Below are 27,181 nucleotides of genomic sequence, written 5' to 3'. Positions count from 1 at the left end.
TATTACAATTATAATTTTTTTTAAAAAAATTTTCATAATTTATAAGGATTAAAAATAATTTTGTTGTTAAAAATATTAACTATAAAACTTTTCATATTTCACTCTTCATGGCGCCAAGGTAAGTACCAGGCCAAGGGTACTGAATTGTCGATGTGAATTTACCGGCGGCTAAGTACCAGGTTCTCGATTGCCGGTGTGTGAGTACAAGGTCCTCGAATGCCGGTGTGTGAATACCAAGTCCTCGGAAGCCGGAGTGTATGCTCCAGGTCCTCGGAGGCCGGAGTGTATGCTCCAGGTCCTCGGAGGCCGGAGTGTATGCTCCAGGTCCTCGGAGGCCGGAGTGTATGCTCCAGGTCCTCGGAGGCCGGAGTGTATGCTCCAGGTCCTCGGAGGCCGGAGTGTATGCTCCACGTCCTCGGAGGCCGGAGTGTATGCTCCAGGTCCTCGGAGGTCGGAGTGTATGCTCCAGGTCCTCGGAGGTCGGAGTGTATGCTCCAGGTCCTCGAATGCCGGAGTGTATCTGACTATGTAACCGCTTAGCAAATGCGATTATATGCATAACCTTCAATAAAACTAAAAGAAGTGGCAGGGAGGGGGTCATGGCGGACACTGCACATATGAAATTTTTAGAGTTTGTATGAGAGTTTTCACGCATTAGGGTCATCGGTTGTGGTGGGTCTCCGCAAATTTTAGGCGACGGGGAGAATGAATACTTTATGTAGAGGTGTACAACTCTAGCGATACGTCATACATTGCACGTATAAAGTAGTATATTATCAGTTTTTAAAGATCATTAATCATTTTCATAAAATTCAGCAGATTGAAATCAATTTTTCAATACTTTTCATGTCCGATCTCTTTATGTTAAGCGCGATAGTGTTTTCCCCACTAAGATGTTTAAATTTCAATCAGTGCATGAAATTTATGATCTCAGTGACAGATTGAACTCAGAATCTATTGAAATTAGAATCAAGTAAACAAAAACTAATAAAATTTAAATTGAATATGAAACAAACGTTATTTGCTTCAAATTTGCAGCAGAAGTTGCACAAATGTATTGGGAGATTCCCATTTTTAGTGTAAGACAAAAATCAAATTTAATGTTAAAATAGGTTTATTTCAGAAAAACATTTCACTCTGAACAAAATAAAAAATTACATAAACTTTACAGATTTTTATTTTAAGGGAAAGAAAAGAAGAGAAAAATAAACTTTTTCGAGGCACTATGACTGTATCTGTAATACAAAAGTGTGAGTTTTTTTTTTTTTTTTTTTCCTTTCTTTCTTTTTTTTTTCAAATTTACTTTTAGATTTTACTTAATGTCGAAACTAAAAGTGTAAAAAATGATCAATACGCTTTAAACATCAATTTTTGCTATAAGAGATGATTGATAAACGAATATGTGGAAAGAAGACTTTAGAATGTGCTTCTTTGCAATTTTAATATCGTTCTATCAGAGTTCACTATAAAGAGATTTAACAATGATAAGTTTTTGTTTTGTGCGCGAAGTTTGAGGTTATCTAGTTAAAAGTCAAAAAGGAACTGTACAAAAAAATATCAAAATCGTCTCAAAAAAGAAAAAAAAAACATCGTTATATCACTTTTACTTTTAACGGGACCTTGCAAAACTATAAATTTAATATAAAACAAATGTGCAAATTGAATAAAATTTGATTTAAATTTTCAGTAGAAGTTGCACAAACGTGTTTTCCTTTTTTATGTACAATACAAAATCAAACTTAGCATATTTCAGTAAAACATTTTCCGCTAAACGAAATGCCAAATCATATTTACTTAACAAATAAAAAAAGAAAACGATGTAAATAAACTTTCTGAAGCACTATAACTGTATTTATAACACAAAAAAATATTTTGAGAACATTTTTTTTTTCTTTCTATTTTTTTTTTTTTTTTGTTTAATTTTATTTTTAGATTTTGCTTTGTTGCAACTGAAAACATAAAAAATGTTCAATATGTTGTAAACATCAATTTTCGCAAAGAGAAATGACCGATGGTCGAAGTATGCTCGAATATGTGGAAAGAAAACTTTAAATGTGTTTCGCCGTCGTGGAAATTACGTCGTATAGAAATTCGTTATAACGAGGTTTTACATAACTAATTATTATGCTTTGTCCATGTTGTTTTAGTTTATCAAATTTTGAGTCAAAAAGAAGCAGAATAAAAAATATCAAAACTGTTTGAAAAAAGAAAGAAAAAACCCCTTCCTTATATCGATTTTCTTTTTAACGGGACATTTCAAAAGGAAATTCGTGCTTTGAAACGCAAAAACTTTCAACTTATCCATTAATGAACATCAATGAAAGAACCAGAATGAGAAGAAAAATCAATTCCGAAAAAGGTGTGTATCGGACATATATTAACTTCGCATTACCGAGGACTTACACTCGTGTTGATTAATAACGTGAAAACGGGGACGTGAGTTCACACACGAACTTTTCGACACTTCACACACCAGTGCGTAAACACCGGCCACCGAGGACAATTTTAAATTTCAATAAAAAACAATTTTCTACCATAAGACAGATCCCCTGATAGCGAAAACAGCGTTAGTTCAAACCGAGGACGTCCTCGGTTGCAGGTGCGTCCTCGGTTTGAAGGTGTGTTAGCATGTTGAGGTCCTCGTTTTCCACCGTCCGCACACACACACACACACACACACACACACACACACACACACACACACACACACACACACACACACACACACACACACGCACGCACGCACACACAAAAATCTTATTTTATTATATGTATAGATAGTAAAGTATTTTATTTGCTATTGAACTGAAACTTGCAACAGATTAAAATATCATTTTAAATCATTGCTTTTAATTTCCTTGTCGGCCAACAGTGAATTCGTTGATCAATCGCGTGAATAAAGGTTTAATCGTTTTTAAAATCTGCTTTAAAAGAACGTTTTATTTCGAATTCTATGAAGCATGGAAGTTCCAAACATATTTTATCAGACGCGGAAAAAAAAATCTCTTTATTTTGGTATTAAATTTTAAAATCTTTAACTGTGTTTTCCCTAAGTAAATCGCGAAAAACCTTTTAGACATTTTTAATTAATATCTTCGTTAACTAATGCCATCCAAAGGTGCAACCTAGCTAAGAACACTCTTTGGTCAACTCTCCTTTTGAACATTTTTTTTTTTTTTTTTTTCAAAATCGGTCCATCCGTTTAGGCGCTAGAGTGCCACAGACAGACACACAGATACACAGACACGTCAAACCTATAACCCCCTTCCTTTGCTCGTCGGGGGTTAAAAAGGAATCTAGACAGAATGTTTTTTCAACAAATATTTTTTGTATATGATGCGATACTAATTAAAAATAAGGCATGCTATGAACACAGTGTGATTCTTTTATTTTATTTTACACTACTCGTTTTTTGAAAAACAAGTAAGAAACAGCTCATCCTAATACGTTTTTTACCTTCCAGAAGCGAATAAGGTATGATCTTTGCCAAATCACTTGACTGCGCGATTTCTAATGTTAATTATCGGCACTGAAAATATTACGTAAGAATGCGTCTGACCCCCCCCCTCCAAGTAAGGGAATGTAGAGAATTTTCCAAACCCCCCTTCCCCTTGTGACCCTTACGTAATTAATGAATGGCCCCTAATCTTACTGGATTAAGAAATATATGTTTGGTGTTTCTTGAAAGGAAAATCCATTTCGCCAACGCATCTGCAAAGTCTTCTCGCATGACGGCAGCGGTAACATGACGTTCGATGACTTTTTGGACATGCTCTCCTGTTTCAGCGAACAGGCACCCAGAGACGTAAAAGTGGTGTATGCTTTTAGAGTGTACGGTGAGTGATGAAGACGCCTTTCAAATTATCGTTCTTTTTTTATTATTTCAGATAGAGCAAATATTTGACTTTCTGATGGAACTGTTGCGACAAGCTGCCTAACCTCCACCGAATTGCCTGACAAGATATTTTTTCATATTTAATTTCCTCGTAAAAGCAGAGATGAGCGAGTAATTGACGTAGCTCCCCCCGCTCGAGCCAAGGAACAAAACTAAGAATGAAGTAGAGATATTTGCATATTTTTTTTTCACAATTTTTTAATCAGTGCTTAATACTGATGGGGAGTTCGGCGGAGAGCTAAATTTTTCGACAACAAACTCATTTGTACCTTCAAACAACAGAAACAGAAGATTATGATGCATGCATGCCACCAGAGTTAACCACTCTTCCAAAGATCACCAACGCCAAACTTAATCTAGTCTCGGGGGGGGGGGGGGATGAATCAAGCACATAGTATCTAGCATCCAATCCAACCACGGACATTAGTTTGAATTTGAACAGGTTGAATTCAAATTATGTTTCTGGCAATTACGAATTGCGATAGGACCTCACCCGTTGTTTTTCATTTTTCTACTTATGGCTCCTATTGCAATCATAATTGCGAAAAACATAATTTGAATAAAAGAGGCCAAAACTTAAATGAATACCAGGGGTTGGATTCTGGATGTTGTGTTTATCTAAACAGGATTGTATAAAATCGAGAGTGTCGGGAATAAATAAAGTCTATTATGGGGGACACGTGAACGAAGAGCCGGATGAGTTCGCCACCGCCCAGGAGGAGCACCCGCGCTCAAAGGCCGATGCACCTCAAAAATAATAGGATGCCATTTAACGGTCAAGTGGAAACAATAAGCAATCGCGGTGGCTTTAAAAAATGCAACGACGAAAAATTTTACTCAACAGTCAGAAAAACGACGGAGTAGGTGTTTAGTAGTAGGTTTCTTCATTGAGACAAAACTAGACAGCATAAAGGTACAGTCGGATCCCGCTACAACGCGATCCGACTTGCGCGAAATGGCTATAGCGCGAGTTTTTCATGAGTAATGAATTTTTTAGTGCGGACACAAATTACTCGCCTGCAACATGAAATTTTTGGGAAAAGAGCGGCGGAGAGTTATAATGGGCTTCATTGACACTAAATATTGGTTTTGTGAACAGACTTTCATCCCTTTAGCATCACTGAAAGCAGAAGTTCACCCACTGTATTAGTCTAAACAACGCTTTGCTTTAGTTTATACAAATAACCGCTCCGAATATTAACTATTTTTTTTTTTTTCATTTTATATATGAACGTTGATAAAATACATTCTGATAACATTCTGATCGTGCTGCATAAACCTTCTTCAATTTTTAAATTATAAATATATTTACTATATCTATACTGTTAAGTGCTATAATAATGCTGTAGTGTACATACTACAAGTATCATACTGCATTATTTTAAGTTTCTCTCCCCCATTAACCATTGATTTTGTGCTAAATTACAAAATTTTATGTCAAATAATAACGATTTTTCTAAAATACAGAAAAAGTCGGTTCTTTGTAAAAGATACTGCAATATATAGTTAATGAATGGTTTGAAACAATCTGAGGGGTGTTTACAAACATTTGAAACAATTGGGTATGCTTATAAAAATTACTAAACATACCTTGTTCTACAACGCGAAATTCCGACTTACGCGAAGTGTCTTGGAACGCATCCCTCGCGTAAGTCGGGACTCGACTACTGTCCGTTCTCGAAAGCAAAGACTACCACTTAGGACCGATTCTATTTCAAAAAGGGGTGATGAGTTGAGGAAGGGACTTTCCGCTCGCACTTGCTATCTCTGTCTTGTTCGACGCTACATTGGAAGAACTGCTGTGAACATGTTACTTTGCACCTTTTACTTTCGCGTTTCCCTCCCTATTTTGATAAAATCAGAGCAGACCTGACGCATGTGCAAATCGACGCTAAGTCTCGGCTAAGGAAAACAAACAGTAAAGGTGAAAATATTGCCCCCCTCCCCTTTTGTTTTTCACTTAAAACTACTTTCGTTTTGCAAAATCTTAGATTTTGAGCCTTCATCAACAACTATGACGCGTTTTTTTTTTTTTTAAATAAGAAGAGGCAAACCTGATTAATATTAATTATTTTAAGTGAAAATAAAGATTTACAAAGAGTTTATTAAAACGATCTAAAAGAATGGAGTGGAAATATGGGTATTCCTTAAAAGATATCGTCTTAGAAGATATAAAGTGTTAAACATATAAAACTATTAGTTATTATATTATCTTTTTTATTTGTAAAGCCACTAAATGAAAATAAAAGGCTGTAAATCAAGTAGGTTTTTGCACATGGTTAAAATTTTATGCATATGTTAAATTTTGAAGTTAAACATTTCCATCAATGAACTTCAATGATAAAATGTTGTGTAAGTTGATTTTTAGTAAAAAAAAAAGTAGCAACATATAGGGAAACCGTTGATCGTTCTTTTGAACGGTCAATAGTTTGGAATTTGAAATATTGTACTGATACTTTATGCATCTAAACCCAAATAAAATATTTCTTGATTATACTTTTACTGGCATATTCTCTTACTTTTGAGAAATTTTAGTTTTTTTTTTTTTAAACTTGTTCCATTACTGATCCAAATAAAATATTTCTTGATTGTATTTTTACTGGCATATTCTCTTACTTTTGAGAAATTTTAGTTTTTTTTTAAAAACTTTTCCCATTACTGATCCAAAGAAACATTTTCACTATTTCGTGTAAGGGTATATCTTGTTTTTTTTTTTTTTTAATTAATTTTTTAAACACTAAAAATAACTTGTTAAACTGTATTCAGCGTTATTATTATTATTATTATTATTATTATTATTATTTAGATCAATTTTGAAAATTGTCTGACGCCACGTCAATTTTATATCATTTGTTTTTATTAAATAAAATAGAATAATTTATCTTTGTACCATGCTAGAATAAAATCTAAGAGTTTTTAGAATGGAAAACATATAGGGAAAAGGGGGCACACGTGAACATTTTTTTTTTCATTTCTTCATTTTTCGAAAAATATTATCAAGTGTCCCCATGATTGAATACACTTTTCTTTGTGTCATGGATTTTTGTGAGATTTTTTTAAAAAAATATTTTTTTTTTCTTTATAGTACCTTTAAAAAAAGTCTGCAGTTGTTCACTTGTGCCCCTAGAGAGGGGCACATATGAACAGGCCTGAGGCACATATGAACACGAGTAAAAAATGCAGGAGAAGCATCATATTTTAAAGGAAAATTCTTCAATATGAAACATATACCTAAATAACAAATACGTTGAAGGGTTTGTAACCTACACTGCGTCAGTTTTAATTCTAGTTGTTGTTTCACTAAGAAAATATTTTTCCAGAATACATAACTGCGCACTGTCAATGTGAAATTCTGAAGTCGCATAGCCTGTTCTGATCACTGAATAGACTAGACAAATCTTAGATGACTACATAATACAAAATTTTTTTTCATGTAAGGGTTACTCTATATATATTTTGCTTTTAAGTTTCATACATTGTTTGATAATGTATTTTAAAATGATTTTGAACTTCAGTGTTTAATTAAATAGAAATATTTTGTGTCTTTTTATTTCCTGTAAGTATTATATTCCACTAAATTATGGTATCAAATATTTAGTAGCAAAAAATTTAAAAAGGAAAAATAATAAATATTTATTTATTTATGTTTATTAATATTAATAACAATTGACAATAAATTTACATACTGATTATTGGAAAATAATAATTATAAATATTTACAAATTTTTTAACGCTTACAATATCCTACACTAATAATATTTAGGAGAGCGGGGGAACTATTCACTTGTGCCCCTAGATGCTGTGTTCACAAGTGTCCCACCGTCTACTTTAGAGCTAATTCGCAAAAATGAAGAATTTTTATTTTAATAAAAAATTTAAACATTGTTATAAATTTACTTGAATGTTCATAAAATGCTTCGTAATAATTATATTCAGAGTATCAGTTAGTTTTAAAAATGTTATCACGTGATGAAGACAGTGATAAAAATTTTTCCACACCTGAGAAAACAAAGAAGTTGCCACCACAGAAACATAAAATGACTCATTGCTCTAAATGTTTGTCCAAGAAGTACAACTGGTTCTGTCCTTAATTGAGAATTTTTCCAGATTTTTTTGCTTGAACCGATCTTAGTAAAACATGTTCACAAGTGCCCCGTGTTCACATGTTCCCTTTTCCAGTATCTTACCACTCTGTCAGCAAGAAATATCTTAAAACGTGAAGAAAATTACTTTATACGTCAAACCCAAATAAAACATTTTTTGATTTAATTTTTAGTGTCATATTTTCTGTACTGTCAAATAATTTTAGTGGATTTCCCTTAACAGAATATCCCTGATCCAGCGAAGCATTTTCAATGTCCGTGAGTAACTCTTGCAGAGAGCACCTGCAACTTTTTTAAATGAATGAAGTCGTTCAAATGACTCGGTTCAGTTTATGGGTAAAAAATTGAATGAATCATTAAAAAGAGACGACATTGCACATGCCTATTTTTAACTTAATAAACATCAAACTTAAACAACTTACGTGGACCTCAAAGTATAAACCACTTCAAGGGTTTAAAGATTTCTTGTTTCATCAAGTGAAGAAACTGAGCTTGTTTTTCTTACATTGGGAAAAAAGAACAAAATGTGATAAGGCTTTCTGTACACATGGGCATAGCATCCTTTGCAATTTGTTTTATTCTTCTTTCGAGAAAGCAAACAGAAAACTCTTCTCCGTGTTTTAGGTTTTACTTAAACACGAAAATACCGAACGGAATTTCTCAATATTATTTGCGAAGCAAACATCCATGATCTAGAAAGCTAGGCTAGAAGATAAAAATTTGAAAAAAAAATATATTAAAAAAAATATATAAAAAAAATCAATTCCAAAAACTTCGAGCTTTATTGAATTTCCCCCCTCCCCAATCACGATCTTCAGTTAGAGTGGTACGAACGGAAGTGAAAAAAAGTACCCAATCCTCTTCGGAGGTTATTCAACCGACAGAAGTGGGGATCTGCTTTCCAAATATTGATAAAATCCACTCTTCCCGATTCCGTATCAAAGGAGAAGTAATACGATATTTTGGAGGTTCTGCCCACGCCTAGTAATAAAATTCTTTCGGCATTATATTTCCTGATCTTTGAATGTTGAGTGGCGTAAGCTACGATAGGTCATCTAATTCCATTTATGATTTTGCATTCTGAGCAGAAATTACTAGGCGTGATACAACTTAGCATTTTCAAAGTAATATTCCATATTTTTTCATTTCATAAATTCATATTATAGGAGCCAAGAAAGCTGGAGATTTTCATTTTTAGCGAAAAAAATGTATGAATGAAAGCAATCGATACATAATCGATATTTTTTTTAACGCTTTTAAAAACTTTTATTATTATTAGTCACTCAGAAGTCAAAATTCTACCGTAATCAGGAAAGCCACTTCGGGAAGGGGGGCATGGCGAAGACTGTTCCATTGGAATTTTTATTAGAGGGGGGGTTGGTGTTCTGAGGGTCTCTCTTAAAAAACATCCCCCTAAGGACTGATTTTTAAGAGACAAAAAAGAGGGGGATCTTGCTTTTGGGGGTTTCGCAATTTTTAGGGGGGTACGCCCTTGTTCTTAGGGGGCGGGTACCCCTGCCGTATTTCATCATTTTTTAATTTGAACGTTATTGTATTCTTTTGCCAAAGGGTGTACCTCTATAATCGTTGCATACATAGAGGTAATTTATTGAGATTTACTTTTTACTTCCTTTTACAAAAAAGGAAGTATTGTATTAGCGAAAAAACTTTCACTCAAAAATCGCCCTTAATTTCCATTTTTCTCACCCCCAAATGAATGTTGAGTTTTTTTTTTCGACCCGACCACACGTGGATATATGCCTAGGAACGTACAGACACTCGAAATATCCATTTTGACGACCCCCGAGTTAATTACAACGAATTTTCTCGTGACGTCCGTATGTACGTATGTATGTGCGTATGTGTGTATGTATCTCGCATAACCCAAAAACGGTACGTCCTAGAAAGTTGAAATTTGGTACGCAGACTTCTAGTGGGGTCTAGTTGTGCACCTTCTCTTTTGTTTGCATTCGGATGTTTCTAAGAAGGTCTTTTGCCCCTTTTTGGGGGGAAATCATTGTTAATTTCGATGTAAACTCAAGTTGTGTTATAATTTGACGGACACTTGGCGATATATCGCCAGTCTTTTGGTCGCCAAGTTTTGTCGCCAACTTGACGATAAATTTAGTGACTTTTTTTTAAATCTAATTTTAATTTAGCCACTGTTGGTGATATTTAGAGAGTAAACTATTGAATCACATTAAAATTGCCAATAATCGGAAAATGACATTAAATTGGAGTAAAAGGAAGTCATGTGATGCACACATCAGCTCGTTTTCAAGTATAAAAAGCAATTTTAAAATTCAATTTTATTGAATAATCTCTATTACGAGTCAAAAAAATCTTTCTTAACATTTATTTTTTGAATATAATTTCTCTCAAGTGGTTGACTGTAACGGCGGCTAACATAATTCATTTTGAAATTCCAGTTTTCAATGCTGCGTTGGAATATTGCGAGTGTCTTTGACCAATAACGCTATTGTGTGTTCTTTCAATCTCTAATGCCTCAATCGTAACCGGTTTATCCTTGTAGAATTTTGGTTTTAGGTAACCCCAAAGAAAAATGTCATTTGTCATACGGCCCGTGAACCCATGACTACATTGCTAGTCCAATTCGGGAAGCAGCTCATGTCCAGCTTTGAACCAGTGAATGGCAGCGGCAGAAGCTCACTTAGCGTGGCCCATACGGCATAGATAAAAGCAATTTTCAACTTTTCACCAATTACTTCCGTATTCGAATTTTTTTTTCACTCCCCAACCACTGGTCCTGGTCTATAACCCCGAATGACTCTTCCGTGCACGGTGAGTTTTCAAAGGGATGTAAAGTTTTTCCTTCACCGCACTGCAAATAAACCTGCACAATTTGGAGCACTTTGTTTCAGAAAAAGTGATATGTGAATGTGCACTATGACGTGTTCTGAATATGCTCCGTCAGAAGGAAAATGTTTCAAAAGTGGTCCGAATGTGTTCTGGATATTGAATCTCATGTGCCAACACACGAGTCCAGACAACAGATGGTTCGTCAACACATTTGAAAGCATATTTGGTCACATTCGGGCACAGTTGTGAAATCATTGCTTTCTTTGCTGTAACGAGGATGGCTAGATAAAGACTGGTTGGTTGTACTATATAGTATGTATACATTACAGTGAAACCTGTGTAAGTTGACCACTTGCGGTGCAGTACTTTGGTGGTCAACTTAGACAGGTGGTTAACTTATAAAGGGTGGTACTGATTTTTTTTTTTTTTTTTAATTTGTCATTTTTTGCATTATGCATTTTTTGACTAATTCACACTTACTTTTTCAGTTCAACTCACTTTCATTGTTTAAAATTACTTTGAAATAATAATTGAAAATGTTATTCAAATATTTTCGTTTTTTCTCTCTTGTTTTTTTACTATATTAGACACTGTAGTTTTAGAAATTCCGTATGTGTGAGCTAATTTTATCTTGCTTTCCCCCTTTTCAATTAATTTCAATATTTCATACTTTTTGTAAATCTCAAGTTCAGCTAACTTTCTTTTTGAAGCCATTTTATATAAAACTTATAACACAAAGAGCAACAAGCTGGACTCTCCTAGTTCAATACGGCAGTTAAAAATGAAAATGTTCTATCTCTTAATCCCTTGCACCAGAAATAAATCGATTCGATTCAGAGTCACAACTGACTTCAACTGCATTTATGTCGAGGTCTGCATACTGAGTGCCTTACCTCCATTACTTTTATATACCGATAGATGGCAGCACCATCACCGGATCGAGCAGTTAATGAGAATTTAGAACTAGTCCAAGAGCTAATAGCTACCTGGTACTAGCACCCCCAGAGGTATCGTTTCACTTGGAGGACATTGAGACCACGAGCATATTTAACGTCGCCCAGTCCCCTTTAATGACGACGGTGGGTCTTCGACCAGCAAGGATCGAACCCGAGGCCCTCCGGTCCCGAGTCCAATGCCTTACCGATCAGGCTACCACGGCCCCAGAAATAAATAACTTTACTCTTAAACACAATTCCAGTGTTGCCACAAATTATTGCAACTGGAAGAAAAGACTTTGTACTTTTCTACTGACACCTGTTTTCATTGAACAGAGTACAAAAGGCTTCTCAAACAGAACAACAAAAGAAAAACAGCTTTAAACACTATGCCATGTTTGAAAACGCTCGACCGGGAAATGCCGAGCAAGATAACTTTTTTGCGGAACTGCGAAGTGTAGCTATTTTTGCGGAGCAACTCCGCAAGGTGCGGAGCAGTTGGCAACCCTGCATTAAAGCATTAAAATTATTCATGGAAAGCTATAAAAAATAACAATAACAAAATAAAAAAATTTGCTTGATTAAGTTTTAAAAAATAAAACCGTGTTCAACTTACAAAGGGTTTTTTTACGTTACTCCAAACGAAATTTGGTGTACATTAGTGGTTAAGATAGAGTGGTGGTCGAGTTACAGAGGTTTTCCTTCATTATATAAGATAGAACTAATTCCGTTCCCGACAAAAGCGGCCAACATAGGCTGGTGGTCAACTTACAAGGGCGATCAACTTTACAGGTTTTACTGTATTTAAAAAAAAAAATGCTGTTATTTTTACTGCAAATTTTTACATTTTTTTAATACTCTCACTGATAAACTTATCTGAAAGAACTTTGTGCTACGAAATTGTAACGTATTTCATGTGTGCCAAATTCTGCGAAGCTACGCAGTGAGTATTAGTAAACTAGTGATGAGCATAATCGAGATCTTTTGATAATCGAGATCTCGAGAATCGAGTACTTCTGATAATCGAGTGATTGATAATCGAGATCTTTTCAAGTCGATCATTCGAGTCTCGAGTGATTGATAATCGAGATCTTTTAAAGTCGATCATTCGAGTCTCGAGTGATTGATAATCGAGATCTTTTAAAGTCGATCATTCGAGTCTCGAGTGATTGATAATCGAGATCTTCCGAATCGAGAACTCGAGCGATTGACTTCTCGAGATCTTTGGAATCGAGTACTCGAGCGATTGACTTCTCGAGATCTTTTTAATCGAGATCTCGAGATGTTTTTAATGGAGATCTCGAGATGTTTCAAATCGAGATCTTGAGATGTCAAATCGAGATCTCGAGATGTTTTTAATCGAGATCTTGAGATGTTTGAAATTGAGATCTCGCGACGTTTGACTCGAGTACTAAAGTAGTTCATTTTCTGAGCTTTTCCAGAATTGAGTTGACTGCTACAGGGGTGCCCACTAAAAGGGGGGAGGTTGGCATGGTGCAGCCTGCGCCATTGGCCGTTTTTTTTCAGAGTGTTTTTAATCTCATTTTCGGGACTGGTGGGGACATGGCGCAGCCTGTGCCACTAAAATTTTTAGGGCTTATTTTTGGAGAGGGTTTCTCTTATTTTCGAAAGAGGGAGGGGGTTTTCGAAAGGGAGAGTGGTTTTTTTGAGAGGTTTTTTAAATCTCATTTCGGGAGGGGGGAGAGGTCTTTCTAGACGGATGCTCCATAACATTTGAGAGGGCGTGCCATCGTCCAACGATAGAGGGGGGGGGGGTTTGCACACTCTTAACTTTTGGAACAGTTGAATTCCAGAGCTGTTTTGGCAGGGGTGCGCTTGAAATAGGAATGTGCCATTAAGTCTATCATTTAGAAGTATAATAAGGGGCGAACCCTCCTGGCTTTTAGAATTTGTTGTACTCATATAAATGAAGTTTTTACTGTTTTTTGGCATAATATGCAACTTGTAGGATACTCATTAAAGGAGGGGGGAGAGCTTTCTAGAAAAATAAATTAAACTGGAGTTTTAAAATTGCAATTTTAGACTGTATTTAGTAAACTATAAGGGTAAGAGGTTACATGAATGATCCCCTCCGAAAACAACTCAGAGGTGAAGAATTATGAACATCTTTAGGGGACTTAAGGGGATGTCTAACCTCAATGTTTTAAAATTTAATTTTAAAAGTACAGTTTTAAGCTGTATTTGAAGACGTTAGTGGAAGGAGACTCGGAGAATTTCGCCGTAAATTAAAAAAAAAAAAAAAAAAAAAGATCTGCAATCTTTAAAAAAATTTCAGCTATATTTGATGAAAAAAAATAAAGGAGGGGTGGGGGGGGGGAGGGTTATATTCTAGAAAAATATTATCCAAGAGAGTTTAGTGCATATAAAGGTGACACATGTTATTTGTTTTCAACTAATAAAATTTATAAATGCAAAAAATAGCTTTTATAAATTAATTTTTTATGGAATTTTGCAATAGAATCGACCTGCATATATAGACGAGGATTCTGCAATACAACTGTCCAGCAATGTGATGTAAATTTTAAAATGTGTATTTATGTCAAAAATAGTAATTTAAAAAATATTTTGTTTTACGACAAGATGTGTTTAATAAACTGCAAAAAAAGAGTTCAGAGGTTCTAAATGCGGCAGTTTAAAATGTAAATTAAATACGTGGTTTAATTTTTAGCTACATTAGGGAACGTATTTCTTCCGTGAGGCAATTTAACTTTTTAAAAAGCACTCTATTTCAAAGTATAATTAAGCCAGTTTGACGAGGAATTTCTGTGAACTCGTGTTTTTATTTTTAAAAAATCGCATAATTGAAAAAAATTCAAGTACAACTCAAGCTTTTTAAATTGAAGTGGCGCATTCAACTCAAACAGAATTCGATCGAATCGAATACGATTGTATCTACCAATAGCGCAGACAAAAATTTGCATTGCCTCATCTAGTTGAAATTTCTCACAACGCTACTGGTAGATAGCATTCCATCGAATTGATTATAATCTAGTTGAATATGCCATTAAAGGAAAGCAAGTTACGTTGAATAATTTTTAATCAACCTAATAATCGGATTTTCACAAAATTTTATTCCAGAAGTAATTTTTCCGAAAAATCATACTGAAGTAACAAATTAGAAACAGTACCTAGTGAAATATTTGTCGCTCAATTTGTCACCAAGTAGTCGTCCATTCATAACATCATTTCAGGGGCATATTCAACTCAAACATAATTGATGATTCAATTCGAACGAATTTTATCAATCAAAGTACAGCTAGAAATTTTTTTTACTCCACCCAGAAGAAAATTTCCCGCTACGTGAATAGTAGACAGAATTCGATCGAATCGAACATAATTGAGAAAAATATGCTTCTTAGTCGTCATTGAAAATTACACCGATTTGGCTCAAAAAAATAAAAAAGTGTTAGCGCTTCTTTTGGAACCTCTGTGCACGACCAAAAAGTGATTGTAAACTATTCAATTGATTTTGAGATACCATTAGACGTTAATTTTCTTTTTTTAATAATGCAGATTAATAATCATTCAGTCAAAGCCTAAATCCATCATCAAGTCTGAAGTCTCAACAAAAGTGAATTTAGTGCGTATTTTTTGGTTTTATAATTTTCTTTTATACTTGTGTAGCACGCATTCCAGGGTGATATTAGCGTTCCATAATTGTTTCGAAACATATCCTTAAAACTGTACCAAAACGTGTGCAACAAAATGCTTAGTTTATGTGTTCAAAACCGTTCTTTTACACTATCCATGAAATGTCCAAAAAGTGCGCTAAAAAGGAAATACATGTTCCGTACAGTGTTTCTAGAAGTGTTAAAAACTGACTGAAAAAAAGTGTTCTAAAAAAGGGAACAAGTGTCCGTGTTCAAAAAGTATTATGACATGTGTTCTCAAAATGGTTCTAATAGCCATTACAAAAATAGTGTTCTCAAAAAGGAAACAAGTGTACGTGTGCAAAAAGTGTTTAAAAAGTGTTTGATTATTTGCAGTGCACGTATTAATGTATGAAGACTAGAAAATCACCTGTCATGGTATGATGGGTGCAAACGGGTGTTTTCTTTATTAAAAAGATTTCTAGTAGAATTTGACGAGTTCGAATAGATATGCAGCGTGTCCCCGTTTACCCTGCGACCTCAATTTTTGCAAACATTAGTCCTAGATGGATATTCCCATTTGCAAAAAATGGTCAAAATAGGGCAGAGTTAAGATATTGAAAGTTTATCAACAGCCTCGACTGCGCCTGATAATGAGGCTCATGATTTGTTTTTGAGGAAGAATTTCTCAAGAAGGTGTGGGGGAGGAGAGAAAGCTGCCTTCCCAGCGGTATTCTATTTTCGTATTCAGTAAAAGGAGACAAGGAAAACACCTCTATTGAGGGAATTCTATGGGAATTCAGATAACGTGTCTCAACAACCACTTTTCCTCGTTTCTCAAAAGCAGAGCTTGCAAGGCCAGAGTTAGAGCCCGGGCTACCCAAGAAGCTCCGAGTTAAATAATTTATCACTGGGTACGAGTTGTGCCAATTTTGCTTGCAATAACTCTGAAGATAATGTTATTTGGAGTTGTCAACTCTTGACAACTCCGAATTACCATGTATATTTCAAACGCATACTGTCATTTAACCATTTGCGACCTAATACTGTTTTTCCATCTTTCAAGATTATGATGGCGACAAGTTCATAGGAGCAGACGACATTAAACAAGCGACTGTTGCACTAACTCGCAATGAGTTAAACGCAGAGGATGTTGGAATAGTGGTGGAGAAAGTTCTAGAAGAAGGAGATAACGACGATGACGGTAAACTTTCCTTTATGGAGTTCCAAAGCATCATATCAAAAGCACCAGACTTTTTAAGGTAATGAAATGTACTTTAGCGTACAGGGTGACCCGAAAGTGGGCTCACCCCCCCCCCTTTTTATTTTCAACATTATGTCAGTTATGATCAAATAGCTGTTAAACATCGTTACCTTGTAGTCTTAAGACTCATGAACATCGGTAGAACACCATCCAAGTCTTAACATAGCTGAATTCTGCGCTATGTTCTCGCACTTTTTTTGTGGATCATCGAGGATTTCGAGATATTTAAACATATTAGGGCTTGGGATCACGGATCAGTAGCTTTGATCTTGAGGGTTTTGAAAGTTTAAGCTTTAAAAACGCAATTTTAGACTTTCTGCTTTGATGTTAGGGTGACAAAAGGTACAGGGGTCTCAACGGAAATTCTAGAACTTAAAGCTTTAAAAAATGCGATTGTAGGCCATATTTATCGACATCAGGGTAACAGATGGAGCTCAAGGAGTGTCCCCGATCGATTTTTTTTATAAGTTGAAATCAATTACTGCTATCGACATTGAAGTTTAAAACCGCAATTTTAGACAAACGTTGAAGATTTTACGGGAAGGAGGGTCTGAAGCTCTTCTCTGATAAAAACCAAACTGCATATGGTATTGGAAGATGGCAGCATAGGGACCCTTGCCCGAGTATTTTCTGAAATTCAAGTCTTAAAACGCGATTGTAAGGCCATACAGTCAACTCCTGATACAACACGATCCGACTTACGCGAAATGGCTATAACGCGATTTTTTCACCAGTAAAGAATTTTAGACTTAATGCGAATTCCTCGCACTCAACACGAAACTTTTCGGAAGGGAATAGTGGTGCGTAAGTATCGGCTTTGTTATTGGTTACTAAGCCCTTTTTTTGAGCGAATGGACCTTCATCACTTTAGTATCACTAGGGCCGTTTCCATGGACACTTTCGACCCCGGAAAAAACCTGCTTTTCACCGCATTCCGGTTATTAGCGGGTTTTATGTGGAATCTTTCTACTCCTGCTAGCTTCTGGAGCGAAAGCGGTGTTTTTACCCGGAATGCATTACGCGAAACAAGTTCGTCTACTAGCCGCTAAGGATGCTGGGTAAAAACCGCTTTCTCCGGTATAATGGGAGAACCTCTTTTTACTTGGAAACGGGGAATTTTTCAATCGGGTTTATGCGGAGCCAGAGCGGGGATTTACCTGGTCGAAAAAAAAAAAGTTGTGCACGCGGCTACTCAGAGTGGAAGTTCCCACACGGTACTAATCTGAACATTGCTTACACAAATAACTACTCCACATTTTCCATTTATTTTTTCCATTCTAAATGCGAAAGTTGAGGAAATATAATGACATCTAAGAGCGCTGTTTCATCTAAAGTTTGTGAATATAGAAAGAAAAAGAGAAAGTTTGTGACAATTAAAGAAAAGCTAAAGCTTCTCGAAAATCTGAAACTCAACTAAAAAGTGCGTCAAAGGTAGCACGACAACTAGGTATGAGTGAATCTTCCATACGTACAATTAACAGTCAAGAAAAGGAAATCCATCAAAGTTTACCGAGTTGTGCCTAAGCAAAATGCAAAAATTATGGAAGTGGAAGTTGCTCTTGTATTGTGAATGAAAGAAACCAGGAAATATTTCAAAATTTGAGATCACGCAGCATAAATCATCATCATCCTCACTTTTTAAGTTGCAAATATCATTACTGGATCTACTGTACACTACAACTATAGTGCATTTGTTTTTCTTACTATATACCGTACTGGTTTATTTTACGCCTTTCTTTCCCATTGATCATTGATTTTGTGCATCGTAGCAGTTTTTATGTTGAAAAAAAACGGGTTTTTTAAAATTTAAATACAAATAAAAATTTAGTTTCTTTTTTTTTTTTTGTTAGAAACAGAGCTGTATAGTTAAGAAATGGTTTTTAACAGTTTGAAGTGGTGTTTACAATTATCTAAAACAATTGGGTATATTTATAAAAGTTTTTACACATACCCTTTCCACAAAGCGAAATTTCGACTTACGCGTGTTATCTTGGAACGCATTCCTCGCGTAAGTCGGGACTCGACTGTATTTTGAAAAATTAGGGCCAGTAATTTTTCGAAATTAAGGCTCCAAAAACGCAAGTTTAAGCGATTTTCGATGTTGTCCGGTAATTGGGGGCTTTCCTCTGGAAAATTCGCAAAATTGAAACTTGAAAATAAAATGTCAAATGCTCCATCGGTGTGTGAGGGGGGAGGTTGCCCTTCGGAGGAGCATCATTTTATTCACTTTCTTATTTTTAGACGAACTAGGAAAAAAAGAAAGAGAGAGAAAATAAGATGTAGGAGGGGGGATTAGCTGATCAATAAGCTGTTACATTTGAATATTTTTTATTTAAAGATTTATTTTTAAACGAAATTAAGATTTCCCCCCAACATCACTATTAATTTCTAAAAATCACTTCGTTTTCGAAAAACATCTTCTCATCAATAATAAAGAATAGTTTTGAAAAACATTCAACTCAACATTCTGGGGGGCGGCTCGGGCTGTAAGCCCCCTTTTTGGTTGCGGCACTGTTCTATTTCGACCCGTCCGTTACATGGTTGGTTGTTTAATCGAAATTTCGCTTTAAGAAAAACTTCGGAATTGCAACACATTTCCGCTCTATCCCGAAAACACTCATTTTTTGTGCATGTAATCCTAGTTTACTACCTAAATTTAGTGAACTACGATTACATACCTATATATATTGTGGGGGGGGGAGGGAGAAGGGGGGAGATGTTCATCATCACTTTGGGATCAGGCGATCAGGTACACGTTCCTCTTTTGGGCTTCAGATTGCGCGGCTGTGATGCAGTTTAAAAACAGATTAACTATAGGTTGACATTACTAATTGGTGGTTGAAGACAAGGATACATTTTTTGCATATAAATCATAACAATTGTATTGGTAAAATGCGAATTACATTTTATTATCGTTTGAAAATAAGATACAGATTATTTAACAAACAATTTTAAAAAATCCTTTGCTTAAGAGAACTAGGGGGCAAAATAATAACTCTGCCCATGGCTCAAACAAAAAAGGGGCACTTGCCCCCTATGCCCTCCCCCTAGTTTACGCCAATGGCGTTGAATGACAATCGATATTTGCCTACGTAGTCTGGTCTAATGACAGGTATTCTAATACACCGCGAGTATAAAGCCATTAAATTATCTGGATGATATAAAGGAAGGGCCAAATGTCAGAAGAACGACTTTAATTATGTCTGCAGATATTGATTGGTTTGCATTTTTATGGATTATAATAAGGTATATTGCACAAAACACTTGTTGGAAAGTCGAGAGCTTTCCACTAAACGCAAGTTTTGTTATTGCAAAATTAACAAAGAAAAAAAAACCTTGAAAATTTCGAAGTAAAACTTGCCAACAATTTTATTTAGCAAACTGGGACTATCTCGTCTCTATTTGGCTACACCACTGCTGTAAACCTAGTTTAGCGTTTAGGCTCTATGTTGCACAAAATGTTTCTTTAAGAATTCTAAAATAAAAATTTTTAAAAACCAAGCGAAACAAAAGTACAAACACAGAACTCTGAAAGGTAAGTTTCTCAAATCATTTTTTTTAAAGAAGAGGAATAAATTCGGGGGCATATAATTTTTTTCAGGGACAAGATTGATTGTTCCCCCATGATATATGATTGGAAGTCAATAACAAATTAAAAAGTTACTAGGCAAAACAGGGAACTTTCTTTAGAAAATTGTATTGCTTTGTTTGTAGTCTGCCTGTCTTTGACTTATTTTGTCTGCAACAAGAGGCAAAGGGTAGAACCCTTAGCTCTTGTTCTTGTTACAGACAAAATGAGTATGAAATTTGACTTCAGAAACAAACTTACTGTTTGATTAGCTTATTATTTTATTTTGAGCTTTTCCTACCAACACACTAACTCAAATTAAAATAATTTGCAAATCAAACAGTAAATTAAAAAGTTTATGGCTAAAAGGGGTCATGTTGTACGGATTATACATAAATGTCTCAAATACCGTTAAATGACCCAGGAGCGGTTTGGTTTCGTTTCTTGAGGAACGGCATTAAGATAAAAAATAACAGTCTAAGAAATTTAAAATTGATGAATAATAGAGTTTAAACTTTGCTCAAGCTCATACATATTAAATTTTTCTTTTAATATCACTTTTTAGCCTACTTTCCCAGTAAAAGTCAGAAAAAGAAGAAAAAAGCATGAAAGAAGGCTTAATGCATATTAAAAATATCGCGAAAAACAAAAAATATAAATAAATAAAATAAAAATAAATAAAATAATTAAATAAATATCGCAAAATTAAAAATTGGAAAGTAGGGTATTGAAAAGATGGGGAAAAATGTCTGTTGGTCTGTCTGTCTGTCCCCCCCCCCCAATAACTTTTGAATGAATAGTTCGATTCGAACAAACTTTTTTTTTTTGTTCGAAAGACCTCGGCGAGGACACCTCATTCCCATATTTCACTTTTTGATTTGAACTATATTTTGTTCAATTTTGAACAGTTCAAAAAAAAAAAAAAAACATTAGCGCCTACGGAGAAATTCAAGGCAATTCCGAACTGTGAGGCGAATTTGCTTCAAACAAACTTTGTAGGAAAAAGGTTTTGATAAAAAACTTGTATAAAAATATCTTTTTGATTTGAACAATTTTCCGTTCAATTTTGAACAGTTCAAATCCCTTAACATAAGCGCCTACGGGGAAACTGAAAGTCAATGTAGATTCTGTACTTGAAGGCGGATTTACTTCAAACAAATTTTGTTGGAAAAAGCTCTTGACGCCAAACTCCAGACTCCGACTCCGAGAATTTAGGGGCACCTGACTCCGACTCCTGTGCCCGACAGTTAATAGAACTCCGACTCCGCGACTTCGACTCTGACTTCGTAGCTTTGGCAAAAAAATTATACTCGGAGGAGACAAATGACCGACTCCGATTCTTAGATATTCGACTCCGACTGATTTATCTCAAAATGAGATTGATTCCGACTCCGACTCCGCAGCTATGGTTTTAACTGTGAAATAATTATTGTTGATATGACTTGTTTTTATTTTCGCGCTAAAGTTTTAATTTAGGTATTTAGTTTTCGGCGAATAAACTCGAAGTCATTTATGTTTCTACATAAAAATATGCGCAGACGATTTTTTTTTTATTTTTTTGACAATGAAAATTATTTTTTTAAGTTGACATTTTATTGTTTTTATTTTGGAAAGTGCATTAATTTATTTAAAAAATTCTTTTAGGAAACAGGGGAAAAAGAAACGATTTTTTTTTTGAGCAATCACGATTGCTTATTGTTCTCACTTGACAGTCCTTGATGTTCCAGTTCCTGTTTCAGCTTGGACCAGGCCTGCAGCACCACCGTCCACCGGCGGCGGCGCGGCTGGTCCTGAGCACTATCCCCCGGAATCCACTTTTGCTGGGCGGTGGCGTCCATGTCCTCACGCCTTTACACACATACACACACCTACGTGCACACACGTAAGCCTACACACACACGCACACAACTATATACACGTAAGCACCCAGGAGGAGGGACATGCTTGGGCGGGGGAGCCATTTCTAGAAACAATAACTCTAACCAGTAGAGTCTTGTCGCAACTCGTGATTGCGAAAAACATAATTTGAATTCAAAGTTTCGGAATTCAAATTAGAGTTAATTTTTTTTTTTTTGATATGATGTATTTATTTTAATGAGCTTATTAATTTTAAGGGCCGTAATAGCCCGATCGGTAGAGTGTCGGATTCGGGGCCGGAGGGTCCTGGGTTCGAACCTCGATGGTCGAAGACCCACCGTCGTCATTAAAGGGGACTGGGCGACGTTAAATATGCTCGTGGTCTCAATGTCCTCCAAGTGAAACGATACCTCTGGGGGTGCTAGTACCAGGTAGCTATTAGCTCCTAGACTAGTTCTAAATTCTCATTAACTGTTCGATCCGGTGGTGGTGCTGCCATCTATCGGTATATAAAATAAAGGAGGCAAGGCACTTAGTATGCAGTCCTCGACATAAATACAGTTGTAGTCAGTTGTGACTCTGAATAGGAATAGGAATTATTAATTTTAATTATTATTTTTTCGTTTTGAAAGATGTTAAAGAATTTTTTTTAATGGAAAAAAGTGCATTAGCTGCTTTATTTAAAAGGTGCTGCTATTTTATTTGTTCGTTTTTTTTTTTTTTTTTTTTTTTTTTTTTTTAATAGCTGTGTGGGGAATATTTTATTCTTAAAAATTAGCTGAAAATATTTAAAAAATATGTTTGAAAGAATTCGCGATTTTAGCTATTTTTGAGAATATTGATTAGGTACTAGAAAGTAGTATGGGTATACGGGAAAGTAGGCTCGTTTAGTTCTAGACGGAACTTCTTGTTAACGTTAAAATAAGACAACGAGCAATGAAGTTTTGTTGAAAATCTTGAATGGCTGCAAACAAAGACAACCGAATAAGTGAAATTACTAATTCGGAACTGCTGATAAATTTTTATGGTTAGTTTCAATGAAAAGGGGACTTTTTTCCACATAATGTTGAGTTTATCCAAGTGTTTTGCGTTTTGCGACTCACGATCGACGCCAACTAATAAAGTTGACAATTTCGATTTATGGCCAACTTTTTGGCTCAAATACCCTTGTGTGCGACGGTTTAAAGACAAACGAATATCCTTCTCTAAAGATGGCGCAGATTAGAGATCTTCAGACAAAGATTCTGTTTGTCTTTAAACCGCCCGTCGGTTCCATTTGTACTCCTTCAATCTCGTCATTGTGGAATCACGTACTCCTTCCTCAGCATCTCTGAAGTTGGTTTTAAAAGCTGACAAAATTTAATGTTGCTGCATTGAGCTTAAAAAGTCATGTTTCGAACGTCGCCGAAGATCTTTGGGAAAAAAAATCGTCCGCGCGGTCAGTTGAATAAAACTATGCAGACATTAAAGTTACAGATAACAGAATGCATTTCATACAGTTTTACTGTTGTTGTTGAGCCACTCGAATATCCGAGCCCAGTAGACTATATGCTCTACGATTTAAAACAGAAAAGTACAGTTTCCATTTACAGAGCACCATTAAGGTGGTAGTCTGATATGTACCGGCAGATGGAACCACTATCTATCAGCATTTTGACACAGACCAGAAGCCGAACAACTCCTGGATCAGTACCCACAGAGGTATTTATTTGGAATGGGAACTTGAAGGACTTTGTAACCACGATATATTTAACGTGCCCCTGAGTCACCATTAGCGAACACTTTTTCTGTAACTACATGTTTTATATGTCATTGAAGAAATTAGTCTCTGAATCTTTGGGTCCTCCTACGTATTATACAACACATTCACATCTTTTAAGCAACATTAATATCATTAGCTGTACTTTGCCACCTTGCATATCATTCATCGAAAATGATCTTCATACTCTTGGTATTTTTTCTTCTTTTTCCTTTTTATTGTAAATAGTATTTATGTTGCTATTTTGTTTTATCATTGTAACAGTTTTGTTTTTATTTTAGCACATTTCACATCCGCATCTGATATAACGTAACATTATGAAGCAAGCATCAGAAACTGAAGAACAAAAATGGATTTACTAATTAAGTAGTAGCAGTTCAACGCAGAATGCTAAGAACTAACATGAAAGGGAACTTTAAAATATTAATACTAATAATTAACATATCACTAAATGGCAAAAATATATTTATTACCTGAAAGTCATATTGATAGTTGTTTTTAAGCATTTTTATGACTGCTTTTATGTATTTTCTTATAATATTATCAAGAACAAGAATTGAAAAATAAACGTTCCATTTTATTCAATGTCTGGAGTTTCAGTTGTGCTCAGCAAACAAGTCCTCCAGTAGTTTTTTCTAAATGATCAAATTTTATTTATTGTGCTTAAGCATCCCTTCTTGTCAGACCGATCTTGAACTGAAGGCTTTCTTTGCTATGCAGGGGCGCCGACTTGGAAAAATTGTTGGGGGGTCCGGATGTCACCGGGGTCTAGGAAGTATGTTAAAGCACGAAGCCCCCCTCCCCCCGAAAAAAATCAGATTTTTGTGCCATGAAAATGCCAATTTACATATTTTTTAGGTATGTATAATTTATACAAACAAACAATATGTGACATGGCGTTTTCAAAGCAAAACGATCTAAAAATTGGTACACAAATTTTCTGCTTCAATTAGATCATGTCACTTGCTTTAAGTGAGGGACAATTTTACAGTTCCATTTTGTGCGTGAAGTGCCATAGCTATGCTACGGCACTATACAAGGTAGAGCACTTGACTTGCATGAAAAGGAACTCCCAGTGGCACCGATAACTCTTGGGGAGGGGGGGGGGTGCCAGGAGAAATTTTCTAAAATTTGAGATAAAAAATAGTGAGTTTTAAAGTTTTTTAAGCATTTTAGTGACACATGATCAACATTAGAGCCTCAAAAACTCGACTCTTGGTAAATCGACACTCTGAGAAACTCGACAAGCCGACACATTTTTCGGCTTTCAAAAAAAAAAAAAAAAAAAAAAAAAAAAAAAAAAAAAAAAAAAAAAAAAAACGCATGGTATTTTCGTTAAAAGCTAATTTAATTACAGGAATAATTATGCTTTTAGTCTATTACAAAGCAGTGAATATATAGCTTTGAAAAGATAGAAATGATATTTAAATAAATCTAAACTATCATTAAAAGAATAAAGCATAAAAGATTGCTGTCGCACTTTGATTACTATAAGTGAAATAACTAATTTAAGCTTGCTTTGAATAAGGCTCAGAGTTCATTAAATAAAAATAATGTCTCAAAATTAATGTTTTAATAGAGTTAAAAAAGTTAATACAGATTTCTTTATTAATTCTAATAATTGAAGAAAACTATCACGTCTTCCACCACTCGTTTTCAAAATTAACCTGCTTACTACCGCAATAGTTATTTGTTTTTATTCATTACTGAATGTATTTTACAATGTCAGACTACAATCTTCAAACTAGGAAAGTAAAAAATACCAACATAATTTTGTTATTTTAGAAACCATAATATGACAAATAATGTTCTTAAATTATTTAAACTTGATTTATCAAAAGTTGTATCCCAACTGAGTTTGGTAAAGAACACGTGCGTAAATCAAATCTTACGTTTTGGTCAATGTTCTCAGGGGTGCAAAATAATTACATGAATATGAGAAAACATACTCATGCATTGCATGCCATACTACGTTTCATACTTCTAGCCTTACAGTTTTTGCAGTACCTGAGTCATGTGCCACTAACTGACACAGGTTCTTTCTTCTAGCTGTAGAAAAATGTTAAATTATACAACGATTACACAAAGATGATTTTACCCGACATTTTAGTTCTTAAGAAATATTTAGACAGTTGTTAAAAAGTAAGGCCTGTAGTAGCTCTAATACACGCATCGCAACAAAGGCGCAGCGACTGATGAAAGTTTTTCAAAAGTCTCATAATTGCAACAGCGTGATTGAGACGCATGTATTACAGATGTCATCCGCAAATTTCATCAATCACTTTAAAACTTTCGTAAGTCGTTGTGTCTTTTTTGTAATAAATTTGTGACCTGTTTTGCATCCATTAGTTTCTGGCTTTGCGCGCACGTAGTGCGTCAACGTTGAGTTTGTGGCCATATGTTTCTTATGATTCTTACCTCTTTATCCTCCTCTCTAACACCTTTTAAAAATTTGCCCAAGAATTTAAACTCACCCTGCATGCATGTAGATCATATGCTAGTATGTAAGTGTCTGCTCGAGTACGTACGCGTATATAAGTCGTGTCTACCTGAGTATATAAGTGTTCGTATATGTACGAGTAATAAGTGGGTATATACGTGTATAGTCGAATGTATATCTGTATAAATAAAAAATACTACGAGATACCCAAATACGTGTTCATTGGTGCATTTATGTGAATATGTATATATACGAGTACATATTCACATAAATGCACCAATGTGCATTTATAACGCCGACCTATATAACGCAATTCTCTATAAACCGCACTACTTTTCAAAAGCAAGCAATGTGGTTTGATGTTTAAAAAATCCCTCTGTTTTGCTTTGCAAACATAAAAATTGTTTGGCAAATGAAATTTTGAAAGTTTTTCATCTTTCCATCTTATTTCAAAGCTTTTAAATGGAAAATTAGTACTCATAGTAAACAGAAAATACCAGATGGCTCTTGAAAATGCAGCTGCTATGCAAACCATGAAGCTAGCAGAAGTGCAGGATATTGATTGTGAAACATATTTATTTGTGAATAACTAATTGTAATATTGGTGCTTTAATACTCATCAGATAAAACTCATTCTGAAGTGCTAATATATAGATATATTCTGAATATTAGTTTCAAAATTTGTGAAATGATCTATATAACGCAAAATCCTGTATAACGCAAAAGCTCTGGTCCCAAGTTGTGCGTTGTAACGGTCTTCTACTGTATATGCATATGCATGCGAATATACTCATATATTTAACCTTGTTTACTGTAACAACAATGCATATTAAGTGAAATTAATATTTAATTTATATCTGCCTTATACTCAAAGATTAAGTGACTTTAGAAGAATAATATTCGTTAAGCCTAATATTATGACCACTTTA

At 35.0% G+C, this 27,181-nt stretch overlaps 1 protein-coding gene across 1 annotated transcript; it reads left to right on the top strand.

Annotated features, from left to right (window-relative positions):
• The first annotated feature begins 1,225 nt into the window (after nucleotides 1–1,225).
• Nucleotides 1,226–24,174, top strand: LOC129227921 (calcium and integrin-binding family member 3-like). Its single transcript, XM_054862574.1, has 4 exons — nucleotides 1,226–1,237; nucleotides 3,689–3,836; nucleotides 16,431–16,626; nucleotides 24,094–24,174. Exons 1-4 carry the CDS (start codon nucleotides 1,226–1,228, stop codon nucleotides 24,113–24,115), a joined length of 378 nt encoding a protein of 125 aa, XP_054718549.1. The 3' UTR covers nucleotides 24,116–24,174.
• The last annotated feature ends 3,007 nt before the right edge of the window (nucleotides 24,175–27,181 follow it).

This window comes from Uloborus diversus, chromosome 1, assembly GCF_026930045.1.
Source record: "Uloborus diversus isolate 005 chromosome 1, Udiv.v.3.1, whole genome shotgun sequence".
NCBI classification, from domain to species: Eukaryota; Metazoa; Arthropoda; class Arachnida; order Araneae; family Uloboridae; genus Uloborus; species Uloborus diversus.
This window is presented reverse-complemented; position numbering and strand designations above follow the sequence as displayed.

Coding starts and splice junctions, on each gene's coding strand:
- LOC129227921 (XM_054862574.1), top strand. Junction 3,837..16,430: donor GTATGCTTTTAGAGTGTACG/GTGAGTGATGAA, acceptor CCATCTTTCAAG/ATTATGATGGCGACAAGTTC. Junction 16,627..24,093: donor AAAGCACCAGACTTTTTAAG/GTAATGAAATGT, acceptor TTTTTATTTTAG/CACATTTCACATCCGCATCT.